At 47.7% G+C, this 18,499-nt stretch overlaps 1 protein-coding gene across 1 annotated transcript in view; it reads left to right on the forward strand.

The window, feature by feature from the left end:
* Positions 1–18,120, forward strand: part of CFAP221 (cilia and flagella associated protein 221) — an 86,534-nt gene extending 68,414 nt beyond the window's left edge. The window contains exons 21-25 of the mRNA XM_029224619.1: positions 2,145–2,303; positions 3,683–3,774; positions 10,021–10,113; positions 12,525–12,620; positions 17,685–18,120. Coding sequence (XP_029080452.1) covers positions 2,145–2,303; positions 3,683–3,774; positions 10,021–10,113; positions 12,525–12,620; positions 17,685–17,790 — 546 coding nt within the window. The 3' untranslated portion in view covers positions 17,791–18,120. The remainder of the gene's footprint in view (positions 1–2,144; positions 2,304–3,682; positions 3,775–10,020; positions 10,114–12,524; positions 12,621–17,684) is intronic.
* Positions 18,121–18,499: the final 379 nt, after the last annotated feature.

Consider the following 18,499-nt stretch of genomic DNA (forward strand, 5'->3'; position numbering starts at 1 on the left):
AGCCCCCTTGCTCTTCACCACGAATCCTTCCAGCCTGGGTGAGCCGCTCCCATGTGCACACAGTGGTCTGAGGGAAATTAAAATTAAAATAGTCACGGGCTGACCACTCAGACCTCCTGCTCTGGTAGCGATGGCCACCCTGGGGGAGGTGAGGTGTGACAACTGTTAGAGACGGTGGCATGGCCATTTCCAGAAAGATTTCATCCGCTGCACTTGACCCAAGGCAGGTCCAGAGAGTTGGCCACACGGCGGGTGTCCCCCCCACCCCAGTGCTGTGCACCTTTGCCCCCGTCCCCGTCCCCGTGAGACTGCCAGCCCCTCCCCCATCAGTGACTCCACCTCTTGGTCACACTGTGACCAGGCCCAGCTGGGGTCTCTGTCATCCTGCCCCGAATCCCTGAGGCATCCCTTCCCAGGGGCTGTCCTGATTGTCCTTTGTCACCACAGGGGTGACTCCTGGTGGCAGAGGCCAGCAGCCTCCAGATTCTGGCCCTCGCCCCATTTCTGGGGAGGTAGTTGTGTCCAGAGCGCCTGGGCGGCTCCGGCTGGGTGCTCACCCTGCCTCCGGTCCTTTGCCCCTCCTTCCGGCACGTCCTCGCACGCTGGGGGATTTAAGGGGCCCTGCGCGGCGGCAGGACGCGTCCCCCACTTGCCCACCCACACCCGCCTTCCCCTGCATCCTCAGTCTCCCCCGCTTTGTCTCACCACGCGCCACCTTTCCCCTCGTTCCCTCCCAGCCCTCACCTGGGTCAGGGTGGGGACCCAAGGTTTGCCTTCTCCTCTGTCCCTGTCCCCATTCCGTGCGGCCCTGTGAGGGACGGGAGAAGAGCTGCTGTGGATATACAGATACTCCACTCCTGACTCCCTCGGGGGGTTATCGCCTCCCTGCTGTCCTGCTGCCTTTACATCCGTGCGTTGGCGCAAGAGCTTCTCCGTGGCCCTGGCTGCAAGTCAGCCTCCCTGCATGACTGGAGGACAGGCAGCCCAGCGTTCGTGGCCGGGACGCCTTCATCACACGCACGATAGATAGCCGGGCCCTCCTCTGGGTGCTGGCACGTCATCTTCAAGTTGTTGGGGACATTTGTTTCCTGGCGGTGAGACTGGGTTCCCGTCAGTCGTGTGGAGTTCTGTGGGTTTTTAAAAAAAAAATTTCTTAATTATTCAAACAAACAAAAAGAACAGAATCTCAACTTAGTGGTTCCTAAACATCTGTGATTAAACAACCACAAGGGAGCTAAAAGCTATGTTGTTTGGGACAAGAGCTGGGTTTTTGTTGGACAGGCCCCAGAAGGAACATTAAAAGGCTCCACATTTTTGTACATTTTGATATAATTGCTCTGTGCCTCCATTAGTTCTGCTGGCAAATTAGTAAAAGACAGGAACTCCCTTAAAGCCAGATACTTCATCCAAATGGAGCCTTCCTGAATTAAAAACATCACCAAAACAATGTTAAATGCTGATATTTCCTGATACATCACATGCCACCCTCTCCTTTGTCTTTTTTTTTTTTTTTTTTTTTTTTGCGGTACGCGGGCCTCTCACTGCTGTGGCCTCTCCCGTTGCGGATCACAGGCTCCAGACGCGCAGGCTCAGCGGCCATGGCTCACGGGCCCAGCCACTCCGCGGCATGTGGGACCTTCCCGGACCGGGGCACGAACCCGTGTACCCTGCCTCGGCAGGAGGACTCTCAACCACTGCGCCACCTGGGAAGCCCCTGTTTTCTCTTTAAAGTTACTTTTTAGAAGCTATTCTTTTGTTTCCAAAACCAGAAGCTCATTGCTTTTTAAAACCAGTTTCCTTATTTTAAAAATCCCCCTAATTGATCAAATTCAGAAACAAATACTTTAAGCTGTTTAAGTTGCAGTTTCATTTGTACTCGTTTCCATGGGAGCTCAGTGAATCCGCGTGGTATGTAATGAAGCGCTTCAACCAGAAAAGTGACATTTGTGAATGACCGGGACCACTGCCCATCTGAAGCCACCTCTGCTCTCCTGCTTCTCTTTCCCAGATGGGCTGACAGAGGTGGGGTCAGAGTGCGCGTGCCGGGGGAGGGGGGGCCGAAGGGAGCCTTAGCTGACGCCTGTGCTGTGGCAGAGGAGGAAACCGGTCAACAAAAGAGACCCCGTTTTTCGTCTCTCCCGCAGAACCCCAGCCCAGGGTTATTTGCCGTGAAGCACCCGCTGACCTACGTGGAAACCTCGATCGATTACCATCTGTGCACCCACCCCAAGTACAAGTTCACCAAGGAGTCCCACTGCAGCTCCAGCATCCCCCTAACCCAGAAGCAGTTTCTCCATCACATGGTAAAGCCATCCCGGCTCAGCGGCAGAGCTGGCTCTGGGCTGCGGGGACGGGCAGGGGACAAGGAGGGAGGGTCACCGCTGGAACCGAGGAATAGAGAGTTTGCTGCCACAGCTGCAGGACGAGGACAGTAACCATGGCGCTGTGGACCCTGTCATGCCCCAGCCCTGAAGGGGGGCAGGTGGGGACTCAGCACCATCCCCATCAGCCCGTACCCAGCTCCCAGGCTTCACGTTGCCCCCTTTTCAACATTCTTAGTCTCTTCTTCCTTGAAGGTCATGCCTAATATTCATCTTATCCCCGCTGCAACCATGGAAAAACAGTCACGTGGCGGCCATAACCCTGTGGGATGACCCCCCTCTTTGTTTGGTCCCCAGCAAGGACAGAAACGTCATAATGGGCAAGGTGGTGATGTGACAAATGCACAGTGAGGAAGAGGCCCCCGAGATCTCCTTCTTCCCCCAAATAACCAACCTGACCTCAGCCTCCAGGCACCTCCTGGGTGGCCCGCACCCTCCGCTCGGGATGAAACCCTAACTTAGGTGGGTGGCTGTCTCAGCCCCGCCCCCGCCAGCTCCACCTCATGCCTCTTCCCGCATCGCCTTCCTGCCTCTTGGTTCTAGGACTCCAGCCTGATCCCCGTGCTCCTTGCTTGCTCCCTCTTGCTCCCTCTTCCCCAGCCCCGCAGCCAGCCGCCCCTGGGCCCTCCCTGGATCCCACCGGCTGGCCTCACGCGCCATGTGACTCCCTGTCCTGCACCCCAGGGCCCAGCAGCGCACCGTCACCCTCCTGAGAAGCCTTCCTTCCACACAAATCCGATCCGGTCGTTTTCCAGCTTGGAAACCCTCTGTGGTCCCTGCTGTCCCTGGGAGCAGCTCCAGGCTCATTAGCTTGGCCCACGAAGCCCTTCACAACCAGCCTGCCTCTCCAGCCTCATTTCCTGTCACCCCCGTCACCCGCCCTGCACTCGGTGCTCTCCTGATAGCACCCTCCTCGCATTTTCCATGCCTTTGCGTGTGCTTACCCCTGCCTGGACAGCCCTCTGATGAACTGACCCATCCTCTGAATGTTGCATTAGCATCACATGCACAGTAGTCAAAACGGGTGGAAAGGCCAGACCTGTCCTCCAGCACGAGGGCCGTTGCCCCTGTGCCACATAAGACAGGGGCGGGAGCCTCTCCGTCCTCCCTGCCTTAATGCCTGTTGCCTTGTTGCAGCAGTTGCTGGAGCAGCTGTCGTTTTTAGCCTCAGAAAAGTTCTACTAAACTTAATGAAATGATACATTTTGGAGCTCAACTTGGATTGAAAAATATTCAGTTGAATGAAACGGAAGTCTTTCCTGAACTTTACATGTGGTCCCCCTGTGCCGGCTCTATTACAGGATGTCATTCCTGGAGTGATGACCTGGAAGAGGTTCCAGTGCCCGGTCCTCTCGTCCCTGCCCGAAACCTCGAAGACAGAGATGACGCAGAGGTAAGCCCAGCTCCCCGTCGCCTCACGGAGGTGTATGTGCCCTTCAGAGTGCAGAGGCTGCAACCTCAGAAGTTACCTGCCAGTAGTATGTCAAAGCATACTTTTAGTGCATCGTGAGGGAAGTCCGCTCGCCAGAGGAATATGATGGTGTGTATAAAGTCATATCTTGACTTTATCTTAATTGAGATATACTTTATTTTTTTAACTTTTATTGAAATATAGTTGATTTACAATGTTATGTTAGTTTGAGATGTACAGCAAAGTGACTCAGTTATATGTGTGTGTGTGTGTGTGTGTGTGTGTGTGTGTGTGTGTATATATATACATATATTCTTTTTTACATTCTCTTCCTTAATAGGTTATTACAATATATCCAATATAGTTCCCTGTGCTATGCAGTAGGCCCTTGTTGTTTACTTTATATAAATTAGTGGTGTGTATCTCTTGATCCCAAACTCCTGATTCATCTCCACCCACTTCCTCCACCCCCTCTCCCCCCTGGCAACCACAAGTTTGCTTTCTATGTCTGTGAGTTTATTTCTGTTTTGTAAATAAGTTCATTAGTATCATTGTTTTAGATTCCCCATATAAGTGATATCATATGACATTTGTCTTTTTCTTTCTGACTTGCTTCACTTAGTATGATAGTCTCTACGTCCATCCATGTTGCTGCAAATGGCATTATTTTGTTCTTTTTTATGGCTGAGTAATATGCCATTGTATACATGTACCGCATCTTTTTTTTTTAACATCTTTATTGGAGTATAATTGCTTTACAATGGTGTGTTAGTTTCTGCTGTATTAACAAAGTGAACCAGCTATAGCTATACATATATCCCCACATCTCTTCCCTCTTGCATCTCCCTCCCTCCCACCCTCCCTATCCCACCCCTCTAGGTGGTCACAAAGCACCGAGCTGATCTCCCTGTGCTATGCGGCTGCTTCCCACTAGCTATCTATTTTACATTTGCATTTGGTAGTGTATATATGTCAGTGCGACTCTCTCACTTCGTCCCAGCTTACCCTTCCCCCTCCCCGTGTCCTCAAGTCCATTCTCTACGTCTGCGTCTTTATTCCTGTCCTGCCCCTAGGTTCTTCATGACCTTTTTTTTTTTTAGATTCCATATATATGTGTCAGCATACAGTATTTGTTTTTCTCTTGCTGACTTACTTCACTCTGTATGACAGACTCTAGCTCCACCCAACTCACTACAAATAACTCAATTTCGTTTCTTTTTGTGGCTGAGTAATACGCCATTGTATATATGTGCCACATCTTCTTTATCCATTCATCTGTCGATGGACACTTAGGTTGCTTCCATGTCGTGGCTATTGTAAATAGCGTTGCTATGAACATAGGGATGCATGTATCTTTTTGAATAAGAGTTTTATTCAGATACACGCCCAGGAGTGGGATTGCTGGATCATATGGTAGCTCTTGAGATATACTTTAAAAAAGTCAATGTCACAGGTGGCTAGTTGGCCATGCTTCAATAAAAGCAGACACCAATCCATATAATTCAGCTGAAATAGCCATGGTCCATTTTTAACATTGTAGAGTTGCCAAGATTCGCCGTCCACACCCTCCATATCCACTCCCAAACGATCCACCTCTCTCCATGCCCCAGCCTGGCCGTCTACCGGGCGGCCCCACAGCTGTCATCACACAGAGACAGAGCAGGTAGATGAGAATATTGTTAGGCCAAAGAAGGAGGAAATTTAGAGTAAGCACATTTTTGCTAATTTGCTCATTTAACACCTCTTCAGAGCCCTAGGATCTCAAACAAGTAGACTGATGCCTTTTCTTTAAGACACGGCCTGGTCAGTGACCTGCTCCTGAGCCCTGGAGTTTGCTTCTTTGGCCCATTGTCCTCATAAAACGTAGTGAAATGAGTCGCTGGTGAGCAGATGTGACTAGTGTCCCAACACAATGACCATCAGCAGCGACCTTCTGCTCAAACCCTTCGATCCAGGGTGAGGCCCAGCCCAAGTGGGGGCAGAGCCCTGCCACGGCCCAGGAGTGGCCAGCTCTGCCGGAGCACCGCCACCAACCAGGGTCGGCAGGGACGCGCACCCTCGACTCCCACCAGCGAGTGCCGGCTCTTCCCCGTCACCAGAATGGCTCACAGCCTCCCGGAGCTGTGTGGCCCCGGCCACGCTCTGCGGCCAGCTCTCTGGCCCCAGTCCTCCTGTGCAGAACACAAGCCGATCGGGCTTGCTGTGAAGACCCCGCTCAGCCTCGACATTTTCGTTTTAGCAGAGGTAGGAAGGCTCACCCCGATGTGCACCTACCCCGTATGTACCACCCGTCACGTGCCCCTCCCCGGGTATTTGAGGAGATCGTTGCAATCCAGTTTGTGACCCTGGAACACTTACCTTTACTTCTTCCTGCACTGCCAGGCAAAAAGCTCTTCCTGAATGAAGCAGAATCTAGGCTTGTCCACCTGCTGTTCCCTTCGGGTTATTTCCTCAGTGCTTCCTGCCGCCCTCTGCCTGCAGATTAACATGAGACGAAGATTTGGCCCATGGTAGGGGCTCGAAAATATTAGTTCCTTTTCTGTGAGTTCATGTTACCGAACCAAACTTGGGTCCACTCGCCTGTGCACAGCAAAGCCAATCTACTGACACCGGCTTGTGGTGGAGGCAAGTGCAGCGTTCGTTGCAGGCGCCAAGCAAAGAGTCAGGGACAGTTAAAGGTCAGGAAGCCCCAACTCCCCGATGGCTTCCAGGGAAGCATTTTTAAAGGCCAGGTGAGGGAGGGGCGTTGCAGGGTGTGTGATCAGCTCGCGCACAGTTCTCTGGGTGGTGGTGAGGTTACAGGGTGGTGTTTCATCGTCAGTCCTCAGGTCTGGGGGCTACGTGCTCATGGTCAGGTAGTCAACTTCTTCCGCTTGACGGGTTTCGGCATCTGTAAGACAGCTGAGGAATGTGCATCAGATACTGTTATCTGGGTACACCTCAGAGAGGAGCCATGGCAGAGGACATAGGGAGGGGTCTGTACCTCCCCACCAGCCAGACGGAAGACGGTCACACACCCTGCAGCCCTCACCCCAAATTTTGCCTTTAAAAACGCCTGCCTGAAAACCACTGGGCAGTTCTGGGTTTTGGGGGCACAAACCACCTCGTCTCCTTGCTGGCCCTGAACCTTTCTCTGCTCCAGACTCCGACGTTTCGGGTTGCTTGGCCTTGCTGTACGTCAGGCACACGAAATTGTTTGGTAACATTAGCATATTTCTAAAATCTGAAAACTCCAGAATCAAGGCCTGGGTGGAACAGTGACCTTGTAGGGAGAAGGAATGCTTTGGTGTCTGAGAGACCTGCCTCGTAACCCGCTAGCCCTGTCACCCACTCTGTGTCCCTGGGCCACAGTTACCTATTACTGAAGCCCATTGAGCAATCATTTCCTCGTCTGTGAAACGGGGACGGTGAAGGGGTCCTCACGGACCACGTGAGTTGTAAGGACTCAAGTGGTGCATCTAGCACCATCCTTAGTAACCCTTCCCACTTTTGCCCTCCCCCACCCACTAAACCTTGCGGTAACCCTGCTGCCACCCTACGGCGATGACCCGCCACCAGCTAGACACACGGCCTCATTTTGCTGTGGGGTGAGGGCACTTCCGAATGGACCGCAGTCATCAGCAGACCAAACACAGCTGGTGTGGGTACCGTCCAGAGGCTGAATACGCACGTTGAGCAACGGCAGGCAGTGGACACGCCAGGGGCCACCAGCTGTCAGCAAGCACCGGTCTCAGGAATTAAGAAAAAAAAATCCTGTTTTTTTTTCCAAAGCAATGTTCTTGGAAAAATCTCACGAGGCTGTTCTTTCAAAAGGCACTCAGAACGCAGTCACCTTGGGCTTGAACTAACCATGAATTAAATGTGAATTAAACAAGAAAACTCCCCAACTAGGACTTGTTACCTCCAGCTTCTGTGCCCAAGTGCTCTGTTGGCCAATTTGTTTCATAATAAACCATAATTGCACCACATTATAAAATCAAGAGAGGATTCTTTATTTCTTTATCATGGATTTCTATGATGTAAGACCCTAGATAATGTTTTTATTTCTAAAAGAGTTATAGAATTATAATAGTATTCCCTTTTAAACTTCCTACACATCTGCTAATGATATTTCAACTCTGCGGTCATTTTTCTTGAATAGATCACCTATTTCTTAGCTGCTATTTCCCCTGTATTTCTGCCCCTGAGAGTTGCTGTTAAACCATGCAGTATCCTTAGTTAATGTTTATTCACTCCAAGTCATTTTTGCATTCGAAATGATCAAAACAGCTCACTTGGGTTCTTTGCTCACTAATAAATTCAGAGAGAATTTACTGAGTGTCTGTGACTTTCATGCAATCTGAGTAAGTAGCCACAAAGAAGTCATCTAATCCAGTGGTGCCCAGACTTTGGGGTTTTATAGACAACTGAAATTTCCAGAAGAATCTTAGGAATTGACTTAGAGTTGTCGGCGTTTTACTTTTCCAAGAAAGGCATGAAACAAAACAAAGCAAAACAAAACACCCAACCTCCGTCCACTGCCACCACCCTTTCAATTCCAGAGGAACATATTAACACATGGAAGAGTAAGCAGGACATGGTCTCAGAATTTTAAAATTATGTAAGTTTGATCTCATGAAAAACCCTTGGTTGTTGCCATTCTGTCTTCCAGACCACCCTGGCCCCTGGGGAGTGGTCCAGGCTTCTACCTTCTCCCACCCTCCTCTCGGCTACACACGCTCTGAGGTCTCAGTGGGATTGTCCGTTAGAACCTGCGTTCTCTGTCACCAAGTCAGTAAATACGACTAATCTCTGGGTGGTGGAAGCCAGGTCCCTTTTCAGTGAGGAATGGTGTTAGAGACCAAAATCTGGGTTCCCGGTGCACACATCATTCCTGGGGGTGGAGCAGGGGAGTCAACTCTTGGCCTCCTCAGCGGACAAGCCGGAGTGTGTACGTGGGGAAATGCATATATATATATGCACACACATATATGCACACACATACACACGTATGTACACATTCATACAAAAATACATGACTGCATACATCTACACACATATGCACGTGTCCATGTGCACGTAGGCACACATACACACACCTACACCCATTTTAGACATCATGAATCCACACCGGTGCCTGTAATCCCAATCCACATTCATGGAGTTGCTGCTTGCTTTTCCCCGTTCCATAGTCGTCTGTCTCTTCTTTCCCCTGTGAGAACCCCCGGTTCTCCTAACACACTCACTCCCTCAGTTTTATAGAACGTCAAAAATAGTTTCAGAATTGCTTCACCTATAACCACTTTAATAAACAAGCATTTTTGCTTATTAAACAAGGAGAAGAAACTTATCTCCAAGACGTATCTGCACGCACCAAGGAGGCTTCAATTAACCTCCTGGCTTTCCGTTCCTGCCGCCTGCCTTACCCTCTGCCTGCAGCCTTTCTAGAGCCTGCGAGGAGGTCAGTTTCCTGCCGTGGGTCATTCTTTACTTTCTTCTATGAGACAACACTCCTCTCAGCTTCTAGAAACTTATTCCAGAAAATTATTTAAAAAGTTTATCCATTTGTGACTCTTTTCCTATTCTCTTTGCTGTTGTGGGTTCCTCTAATATCATTTGAGAGGCATGTTAAGAAGGTGTTGAGACCAAAAAAAAGGGGAAATTTTTTTTAAAAGGTGAGTGTTTGCTCCACCAACTTGAAACAGAAGTCTGCCGCCGACTTTAAAAATAACAAAATGTCTTTTCTCCCCATCTCAATTCTTTTAATGTCCTCAACACCCAGTAATTTGTATATGAAGCTGTAAAATCATGATACCAAACAATATATAAGGGGGTGGGGAGGAGGTTTGAAACTGAATAAACAGCTAAGGAAGAGTATAAACGTGGGAAAAAATATTAAGAACAAAAAAAGCGAACTAACTGCCCCACGCCAGCCCGACCCCCGGGAAATAGTGTAAGTTTAGACACCACAAGTTTGACAGTTCTGTTTCTAAACTCTGGGAAAAGTCTTTCTCAAAACTGAAGTATAGTTGATTTACAGTAACACCGGGAAGTGTCTTCTTTGGCCCCATTCTCTTGGGTTTGACTGGTACCTATCGCAGCCCCGCCTTTACCTCTAGGGAGACATGAGTGGGTTTGCAAGAACGAAGGAGGGCAGAACGGTAGTGTAAAATACCAGTGGTGGAAAGAAAAGTGCTTTAGGAAATTGTGTAAAGACCCTGAGACTACAAATGTGTGATTTTTCCACAGCTGCGATTCCTTCAATTTAGCCATGCTTCCTATAGACGTCCCTGCTGTTCTTGATGCCTTACCAGAGGAAGACAGAATGGAGACCCTCGAACGGTACTCTTTTACTTTTGGTCTCTCGTGATGTCTATTTTCCAGAAATAGTCCCGGTGCTATGAGAGATTTCCAAGGAGCACCCAGTGCCCGAACTTGCACCCCAGCCGAGACACGGCTAACACCCAGACATACGCCCAACTAGATAGGATGCTGGATTCGTGGTGGAGAACAGCCTAAGGTCTCACACTGGCTGATCTTTCCGTGCTGCAGGCGCTCAGGGGAGGGGTGAGCGGAGGGGGAGCTGAGTGGGCTTCCAAGGCTGCAGAGTCGCCTTGATTGGGGTTAGTACTCGAAGGGTGGGTGGGGTTTGGAGGGGCATAAAGAAATAGAGCGCCCCCAGATAAATAAAAAAGAGAAAAACGAAAACAAAGGAAATTTTAAAAGAAAGAGCGAAAACAAAAAAAAAAAAAGGAAGAAAATAAAAAGAAATATCAGCCCCAAACTAAGCTGCTTAAACTTGACTTTACTGATGAGCATCCAACATCCAGTGGGAATGCATCCTTGAATCTCCTGTGGCTGTACCCACTCGACCATTTTTCCCTGTAGATAATCAGTGAGTGAAGTCCTGAATATCTGAGGCGTGTGTCGGTTTTTGTGAGACCTGCCCACACCCAAGTGTGACACCTGAGCGCCTGAAGCTTGGAACCCAGGGTGAACAGGGAGGTTCAGTGTCCGCCACTCAAACCCCGGAGCACGAGGGCGTTTCCTGAGGACACTGTAGCCGGGCGGGCGGGGATGACACACGGTTACTTGAGGGTCAGCGCTGGGGGCAGCTGGGGAGATGCTCGGCAGACCCCTCCCCCATTCAGCACAGATGCGCGGACCCCTGGGGCTCGGTTCCCTCATCTCTGAAATGGGAAGAGTAGTACCTGCTTCTCAGGGGTTGTCACCCAGGACGAGGGGGGGTGGTGACCGACATCTACTGCGCACTAAATGGGCATCTGGCAAAAGCCTCGCTCACCCGCAACAAGGTCTTGCTATTTTCCACTCTTGAGGGGTGAGGAAAGCGCTAAGGGGAAGGCGCTCTCCGCACAGCGCCGGCTTCACGCGAGACTGGCCCGGCTTCACGCGAGACTGGCCCGGAGCCGCTGCTCAGCGAAGCTTACGGATCAGAACGACTCTGTGGGTTTCAAGGTGTTTTCCCAACAGAAAACTGCTCTGCCCACCTCTGTTTACGCATCGCTGTCAGCAGAGGGTTCCTGCTGCTAATTCTAAATTTTGAAGCCTTCGTTGATCTTGGGAGCATTCCTCTGAGTGTAGCAGAGACGGCCTCTCTCAAAAAAACTGTCCCCTCTTCTAAAGAAATAGACTTGTGGAGACCGGAGGCTCACCGTCCCAGCCTCCCCTGCAGTTACGTCATCCATGTCACTCGGCCTGTGCCAAAGGGACAGGAGCAGACGTGAGATCTCCTCCCGAGGGCAGGGCCAGGATGGAGTGGGCTCCTGCACCCTCTCTCTCACTGCTTCGTGGAGCTGGAACCCACACATGCAGGGACCCAGCTGTAACCATCCAACACCCAAGCTCGAGGCCAGGGGTCCGCAAACGGCCGAATCCGGCCTGCCGCCTGCTTTTGCAAACCGTTTTATTGAAATACAGCCACACTTCATTCATGTATGTGTTTTTCCATGATTCCTTTCATGCTGCAACAGCAGAGCTGAGTAGTTGTAAAAGAGACCCTACAGAGGGCTTTACAGGAAAAGTTTGCTGACCCCTGCTCTAGGGGATCGCAGAGCCCAAGATAAAAATAACCTCAGTCCCTGTGATGTCTTCTCTCACCCATAGGTTATTTAGAAATATACTGTTTCATTTTTAAAGCAGTTGTGGATTTTTTTACTCTTCTTTGCTATTGATTTCTGTTCGAATTCCATGTGGCCATAGAACATTCTCTGAATGATTTCAATCTTTTGAAACATTCATGCTCTCCTTATGGTCCAAGGTATGGTCAATACTGGCAAATGTTCCACGTGCACCTGAAGAGAATATGAATTCTGTAACCGCATTTCTAAACTGCTTTTTTTTTTTTTTTTTTTGGGTACGCGGGCCTCTCACTGTTGTGGCCTCTCCCGTTGCGGAGCACAGGCTCCAGATGCGCAGGCTCAGTGGCCATGGCTCACGGGCCCAGCCGTTCCATGGCATGTGGGATCTTCCCGGACCGTGGCACAAACCAGTGTCCCGCCTGTGTCTGCAGGCGGACTCTCAACCACTGCGCCACCAGGGAAGCCCCCTCTAAACTGTTTTTTATTCTCTGCTTATAAATAACCATTCCCACTACTGTGGATTGGTAGAAAGCTATTTGTCAGCCTTATGCTTTTTCTTAATGTAAAATTCCAGAAGAGTAGCTGGGAGGAATGTTGAAAGAATTGCGTAACTCTTAAATGACGACAGTATTTCTCGATTTCACTCCTTTTCAGCGAGCTCTGTGAGCAGAGTATAGACATCATGCTGACCCCAGAAATGATAGAGGTGGAATTCCCTATGTTGAACTACAAGGACACCAAGAAGGAGAAGTAAGTGGATTCTTTGATGGCTTAGGAAGAGGCAGCCAGGATAAAGTTCACCCTACAGGACTCACAGAACTGCCGTGCTGTTTGGATCTAAGAACGTGTCAAAAGGGGCACGTTTCCAATGCTTCAGATGTTTAGATGTGTATTTTATGCATAGCGACGCTCCCTCAAATGTTGTTGGCAAATAAACCTTTAGAACAGAGTCCAGCATTCCCATTTGCTTATCATGTGATTTCAGAGCTGTGTTTGTTTCTTATCAGTAGCTGAATGAGCTTCATGCAGTATAAGAGGCCCAGGCTCTGGAGCCTGGCGAGACCCGGGGCCATATCCCATTTAGCGCCCGTGCCATCTCCAGCTGCATTGCTCATATTCAGTAACTGGGCAGTTGTGAGGGTTAAATGAGATGCCAGTGCGAAGACACCTCTCCAGCTGCTCGATGTGAACTCGCTTGGCACACGTGAATTCTTCTCTTTGCCTCTCCCTCAGGGGCCAACTAGCCGAGCAAACCGTCACCCTTCAAGAATTGGTTTTGAAGAATACTTTGGTAAAGTAAATAACCACCAGAGTTCATATGGTTTGTAAGTTTGAAATTCCAGTTATCCTTTTTAGAATTCTTTTTCTCTTTAAAAAAAAAAAAAGTCTTTTTTGGGACTTCCCTGGCAGTCCAGTGGTTCAGACTCCGCACTTCCACTGCAGGGGGTGCGGGTTCAATCCCTGGTCGGGGAACTAAGATCCCGCATGCTGCGTGGCCAAAAAATAAACAAAAATAGAAATAAACAAATCAGTGATTTAAAAAAAATTCTACTGAAAAAAATAAAAATAAAGCCTTTTTTTTACTATCAAAATGTTAGAAAATACAGAAAAATATAAAGAATAGAATAAAAACAATAATCCTACCACCCAGAGGCAGTAACTTGTACATTTTGATGTGTGGTCTTCCAAGGATTTATTTGTTTGTTAGTTTAAATAAACCATAAACACCTATTATATTTTGTTAAACCATACATACAGTCATCACTCAGTATCCACAGGGGATTGGTTCCAGGACACCCCCCATCCTGAGTACCAAAATCTGTGGATGCTCAAGTCCCTATATAAAATGCTGTAGAATTTGCATATAACCTACGCACATCTTCCCAGACACTTTAAATCATCTCTAGATTACTCATACTACCTCATACAATGTAAATGATTTGTAAATAGTTGCCAGCGCACGGCAAATTCAAGTTTTGCTTTTTAGAACTTTCTGAAATTTTTTTTCATCCGGGGTTGGTTGAATCTGAAGATGCAGGACCTACGGATACAGAGTGCCAACTGTATGTGTTGACATATATTCATACATGCATACCTTATATATATATGAATTCAATCATATTGTTCATATTGTTTTATATTCTAGAATTTTATTTAGCAGTATATCATAAACATAGCGGTATAGACACAGACATACACCTTTGTATCTCATTGGTGGATGCGCCATCGTGTGTTCACACGCCCTGCTGATGATCACATCACCTCTTTCCAATGTTCTGCTGTTGCCAGTAGCGCTGCAACAAACCTCCTTGTGTCATAATTCCTTGCAAACTTATCAGACTGTCTCCTTGGGATAAATTCCTAGAAACATAAGCGCTAGATTCATGTTCATTTTAAGGTTTTAATATATAGTGCTTCACCACCATCCAGAAAGTTCATCAACAAACCTCCTACCAGCAGAGGTCAGGATGCGCACATTCAAATGCCCTGAACAACGTGTTACGGTATCAGGCTTTTTTTCTTTACCAATATGATAGGTTTTAAAATGACCATATCATTGTTTTAATTTTAAACTTCTTTGTTTACAAGTGATGGTAAAAAATTTCCTATGTTTATCAATTGTTTTTCTTCTTTTATGAAGGGATTTTTTACCTATATTGTGGAAAGTGTTTATCTTTTTCTTACTTATTTGTAAGAGTGCCTCATATTTTAGGGATAATTACCCTTCCTGTGTATACCGTAAATTTCTCAGTTTGTCTTCCTTGTTTGGGGTGTTTTGGGGAGGCCCTGCCTTTTTGGAAGGGAATACCCACATGTCTTAGAGGAGCGTGGGGTTCCTTTGGTTTGTTTGTAATAGTAGCAGAGGCCTACAGCAAACCAACACTCTCAGAAAGTAGACTGGCAGTTTCCTGTAAAAGAAAATCGAGGAAATAAAAATTTTAAATAGAATTTCAGTGAGCATCTGTTTTAAGCAGCTAATTAACAATAAAATATCATGTTACACTACATAGCACATAGAACCTCTGACACCTCAACAAAGAGATGTACTTTGCATTTTGTTTCAGGTTTCAAACAAACAGTTGACTAAGAGGTTATTTTTCAATTAATTTTTTTTTAATTATTTTATTTATTTATTTTTGGCTGCATTTGGTCTTTGTTGCTGCGTGTGGGTTTTCTCTAGTTGCGGCGAGCAAGGGCTACTCTTCATTGCAGTGCACAGGCTTCTCATTGCAGTGGCTTCTCGTTGCAGAGCACGGGCTCTAGGTGCGCAGGTTCAGTAGTTGTGGCTCGCAGGCTTAGTAGTTGTGGCTCGCGGGCTTTAGGTGTGCAGGCTCAGTGGTTGTGGTGCACGGGCTTAGTTGCTTCACCACCTGTGGGATCTTCCCGGACCAGGGCTCGAACCCGTGTCCCCTGCATTGGCAGGCGGATTCTTAACCACTGCGCCACCAGGGAAGTATCCCTGACTAAGGGATACTTTTTTTTTTTCCATTTCAAAAATTACCCCTGGACTTAGAATGGTTTGCCCCATGAGTGGGGCAATATCTAATACCTCTTTGCTTACTTGGTATTTAACCTGGTTTTTCACCATTTTCACTACAGAAGCTAATACTGAATGCCATTGGATTATCAAATGATTATTGAATGAAGTAGAACTTATTACTTTATATATTCACCCAAAGTGGAAGATCTTCTTTTCTTGTTTAATGTATTTTAGCTACTTTACCAAAAAAAACAAAAAACAAAAAAACCAACAATGAACTCTAAACATTTTCTGCACAACTTAGCTTCCAATTTTTTTTTCAAAATACACATACATTTCACACATTTTCAATAAATAGATCCATGGCCTTTTGAATTCATCTATTTTGCAGTTTAAATTGTTTTTTGTACGTCTTTTCATGTGTCAGAATTGTCAATGTAATTATCAGTTTATTGGCTGCATAGTATTCCAACTGATATCCCACAGATGATTTTGTTCCATTTTTTTCAAATTTTTATTGAAATATAATTGATTTACAGTTGTGTTAGTTTCAGGTATACAGCAGAGTGATTCAGTTATATATATATATATTCTTTTTCAGATTCTTTTCCCTTATAGGTTATTACAAGATACGAGTAGAGTTCCCTATGCTGTACAGCAGGTATTTGGTTCTGAAATTCTCTCCAGCGCATAGCAAGCATGACCCAACGCTCAGCTCTGTCTTCTCTCTCCTTGTGCCTTTTCCTCACCTCCTTCAGCCTCAGCCAGAAGCGGACAGAGTCAGACACACACACACCAGAGCTTGGTCAGACAGGGATAGAAATAAAGAACCCATCAGTGGGACTTATTGTCCCCATGAAGACTGCTGTCTGTTGGGTTTGTGGCAAATATTTATTTTCATGGATGCAAAGAATCATCTGCTCTCCCTTGATGGCTGTAATCAACCCGGGAGATTCTTTGCTGCCTTGATGGTGATTGCACCCTCTCAAGACCCACTAAGGAGAATCATATTGCAAAACGTCCAAGGAACTGTGAGAGTGACTTTAGTTGCCAACATATCATTCAACTCCCCTTAGATTATCATATCACTCAATCATTAATATCTTTAAGGGCTGACATGATCTATATATTTTTACACTGATTCCATAAGGTGGTGCCAATTTTTTTTTTAATTATACACATTAGGGAACATTTTAGTTCTTCATTTTCAGATATTTCTGCTTTTTCAAAACTTTCGGGTATTCGCCAAAACTTCACATTTCACCCTCTTTAGGAAATGTTTCAGGAGAACTTAATTTTATTTTTTTAATTTTACTGAAGTATAGTTGATTTACAGTGTTGTGTTAGTTTGTGCTGTACAGCAAAGTGATTCAGTTATACATATATATATGTATTCTTTTTCATATTCTTTTCCATTATGGTTCATCACAGGACATTGAATATATCTCCCTGTGCTATACAGTAGGACCTTGTTGGTTATCCATCTTATAGATAATAGTTTGCATCTGCCAATTCATCCCTCCCCCACCTTGGCAACCACCAGTCTGTTCTCTATGCCCATGAGTCTGTTTCTGTTTTGTAGATAAGTTCATTTGTGTCGATTTTAGATTCCTGCTGCTGTGAATATAGGGGAGAAGCACTTAATTCTGTACTGAATTCTTCTATCTGGTCAGATCGTATAGCTGAGCTCACAGTCCTTAGACACCTGTGCTTCCAACCAAATACACTCATCATGTCCTCCCAGATATTTGGAGAGTTCTACCCCTCGCCACACCGGCGACATCTGGCCTCCACATCAGCCACTGCTCCACCCAGGTGCAGAGCCCTCCCTCTTGATTCCCACCTTCTGGAACTATGGCCAGAGTCAGAGATACTGTGTGTCCACTCAACTCATAAACATGAAGAACCAGAGATACTGTGCATCCACTCGACTCATAAACATGAAGAATCAGCTCCCGCCAACTGAGCCTTCAGAAGCCATCATGCCGGGACGTGTACGAGTAAGTTCTCGTTTCCCCTTTGCAACAATCCTGGGGGACGGGATGCACACCAGGTGTGCGTCTGGAAACGGCGGCTGAGAGCTTAGGTCACGTGGCTCTGCTAAGATACTGGTGCGGCTCAGACTGGAAACCAGGCTTGAGCCACTTACCAGTTGGGTGTTTCCACTGGTAACTAAGTGATCGCTAAGCGGGGTTTCAACTGTGTATGCGGATAAACAGCCCTCCGACCTTCGCAAGGCATCTCTCGCAACGCTGGGCCCGGCAGCAGGTTGGTGGTGTTTCATGAGGGCCCCGATGCGCCTTGCCGGGTCTGTGTTTGATGTATATACTTAGAGAGGCGAGAGACCAAGCACAGCCACTGGAGAAGGCAGGAGAAAAGGTGTTTGAGGAGATGAAGACCCTGCGGGGCAAAGCTCTCAACTCGTTGACTCTGGAATAACAACAGTCACCGGGAGGTCAGTTCCCCTCACTTGCTTTCTGCAGGTCACCGTGGTCCTCTTGGTCTGTTTACGTTCCAGCCATTTGGGGAATTAAAGTTTCCAGAGGAAAAAAAATTGAAATGTGGATGATGTATATATTTTTAAATTATTTTTCTCTGTAACAGTAAAATGTCATCAGTATGATGGCAATGTTTGGAGCTCCTGGCTGCAAGCTTTAGCGTGGGCGCAGAGGCTTCCGGAGTGTGAGAGGCCGAGCGCCCTCTGGGGGGCGGGGGAGGGGCTGCTCGCCCCGCCGTGACCGCCAGCTCCCACGGCCCCCCAGCACCAGACCCTGGCTTTGGCGGCCGCTCCCGGAAACAGCAGCACTGGTGAGGGCGACACTGGCTCCCCAGCGGCTGTGACGGGGGCAGACCCAGGCAGGGGGCGACCGGAGCCCTCAGACTGGCTTGGGAGAAAAGGATGAGGCCTCTGCGAGGGTTCTCGGGAGCAGCTGGGGCGCGAGGGCGTCGCCTCAGGCCCAGGAGTCCCTGCGAAGGGTCAGTGGCAAGCAGGCCTTTTGACCGTGTGTGGCAGCATGACTCCAGTTCTTATGCATAGGCTGGCTGCACGTCAGAATCACTTGGAGAGCTTCAAAAACAACAGCTGAATCACTGCTATTCTTAAAATGGATAACCAACAAGGACCTTCTCTACAGCACGGGGAACTCTG

This window comes from Monodon monoceros, unplaced genomic scaffold, assembly GCF_005190385.1.
Source record: "Monodon monoceros isolate NGI ecotype Baffin Bay Population unplaced genomic scaffold, NGI_Narwhal_1 Super_Scaffold_16, whole genome shotgun sequence".
Classification (NCBI taxonomy): domain Eukaryota; kingdom Metazoa; phylum Chordata; class Mammalia; order Artiodactyla; family Monodontidae; genus Monodon; species Monodon monoceros.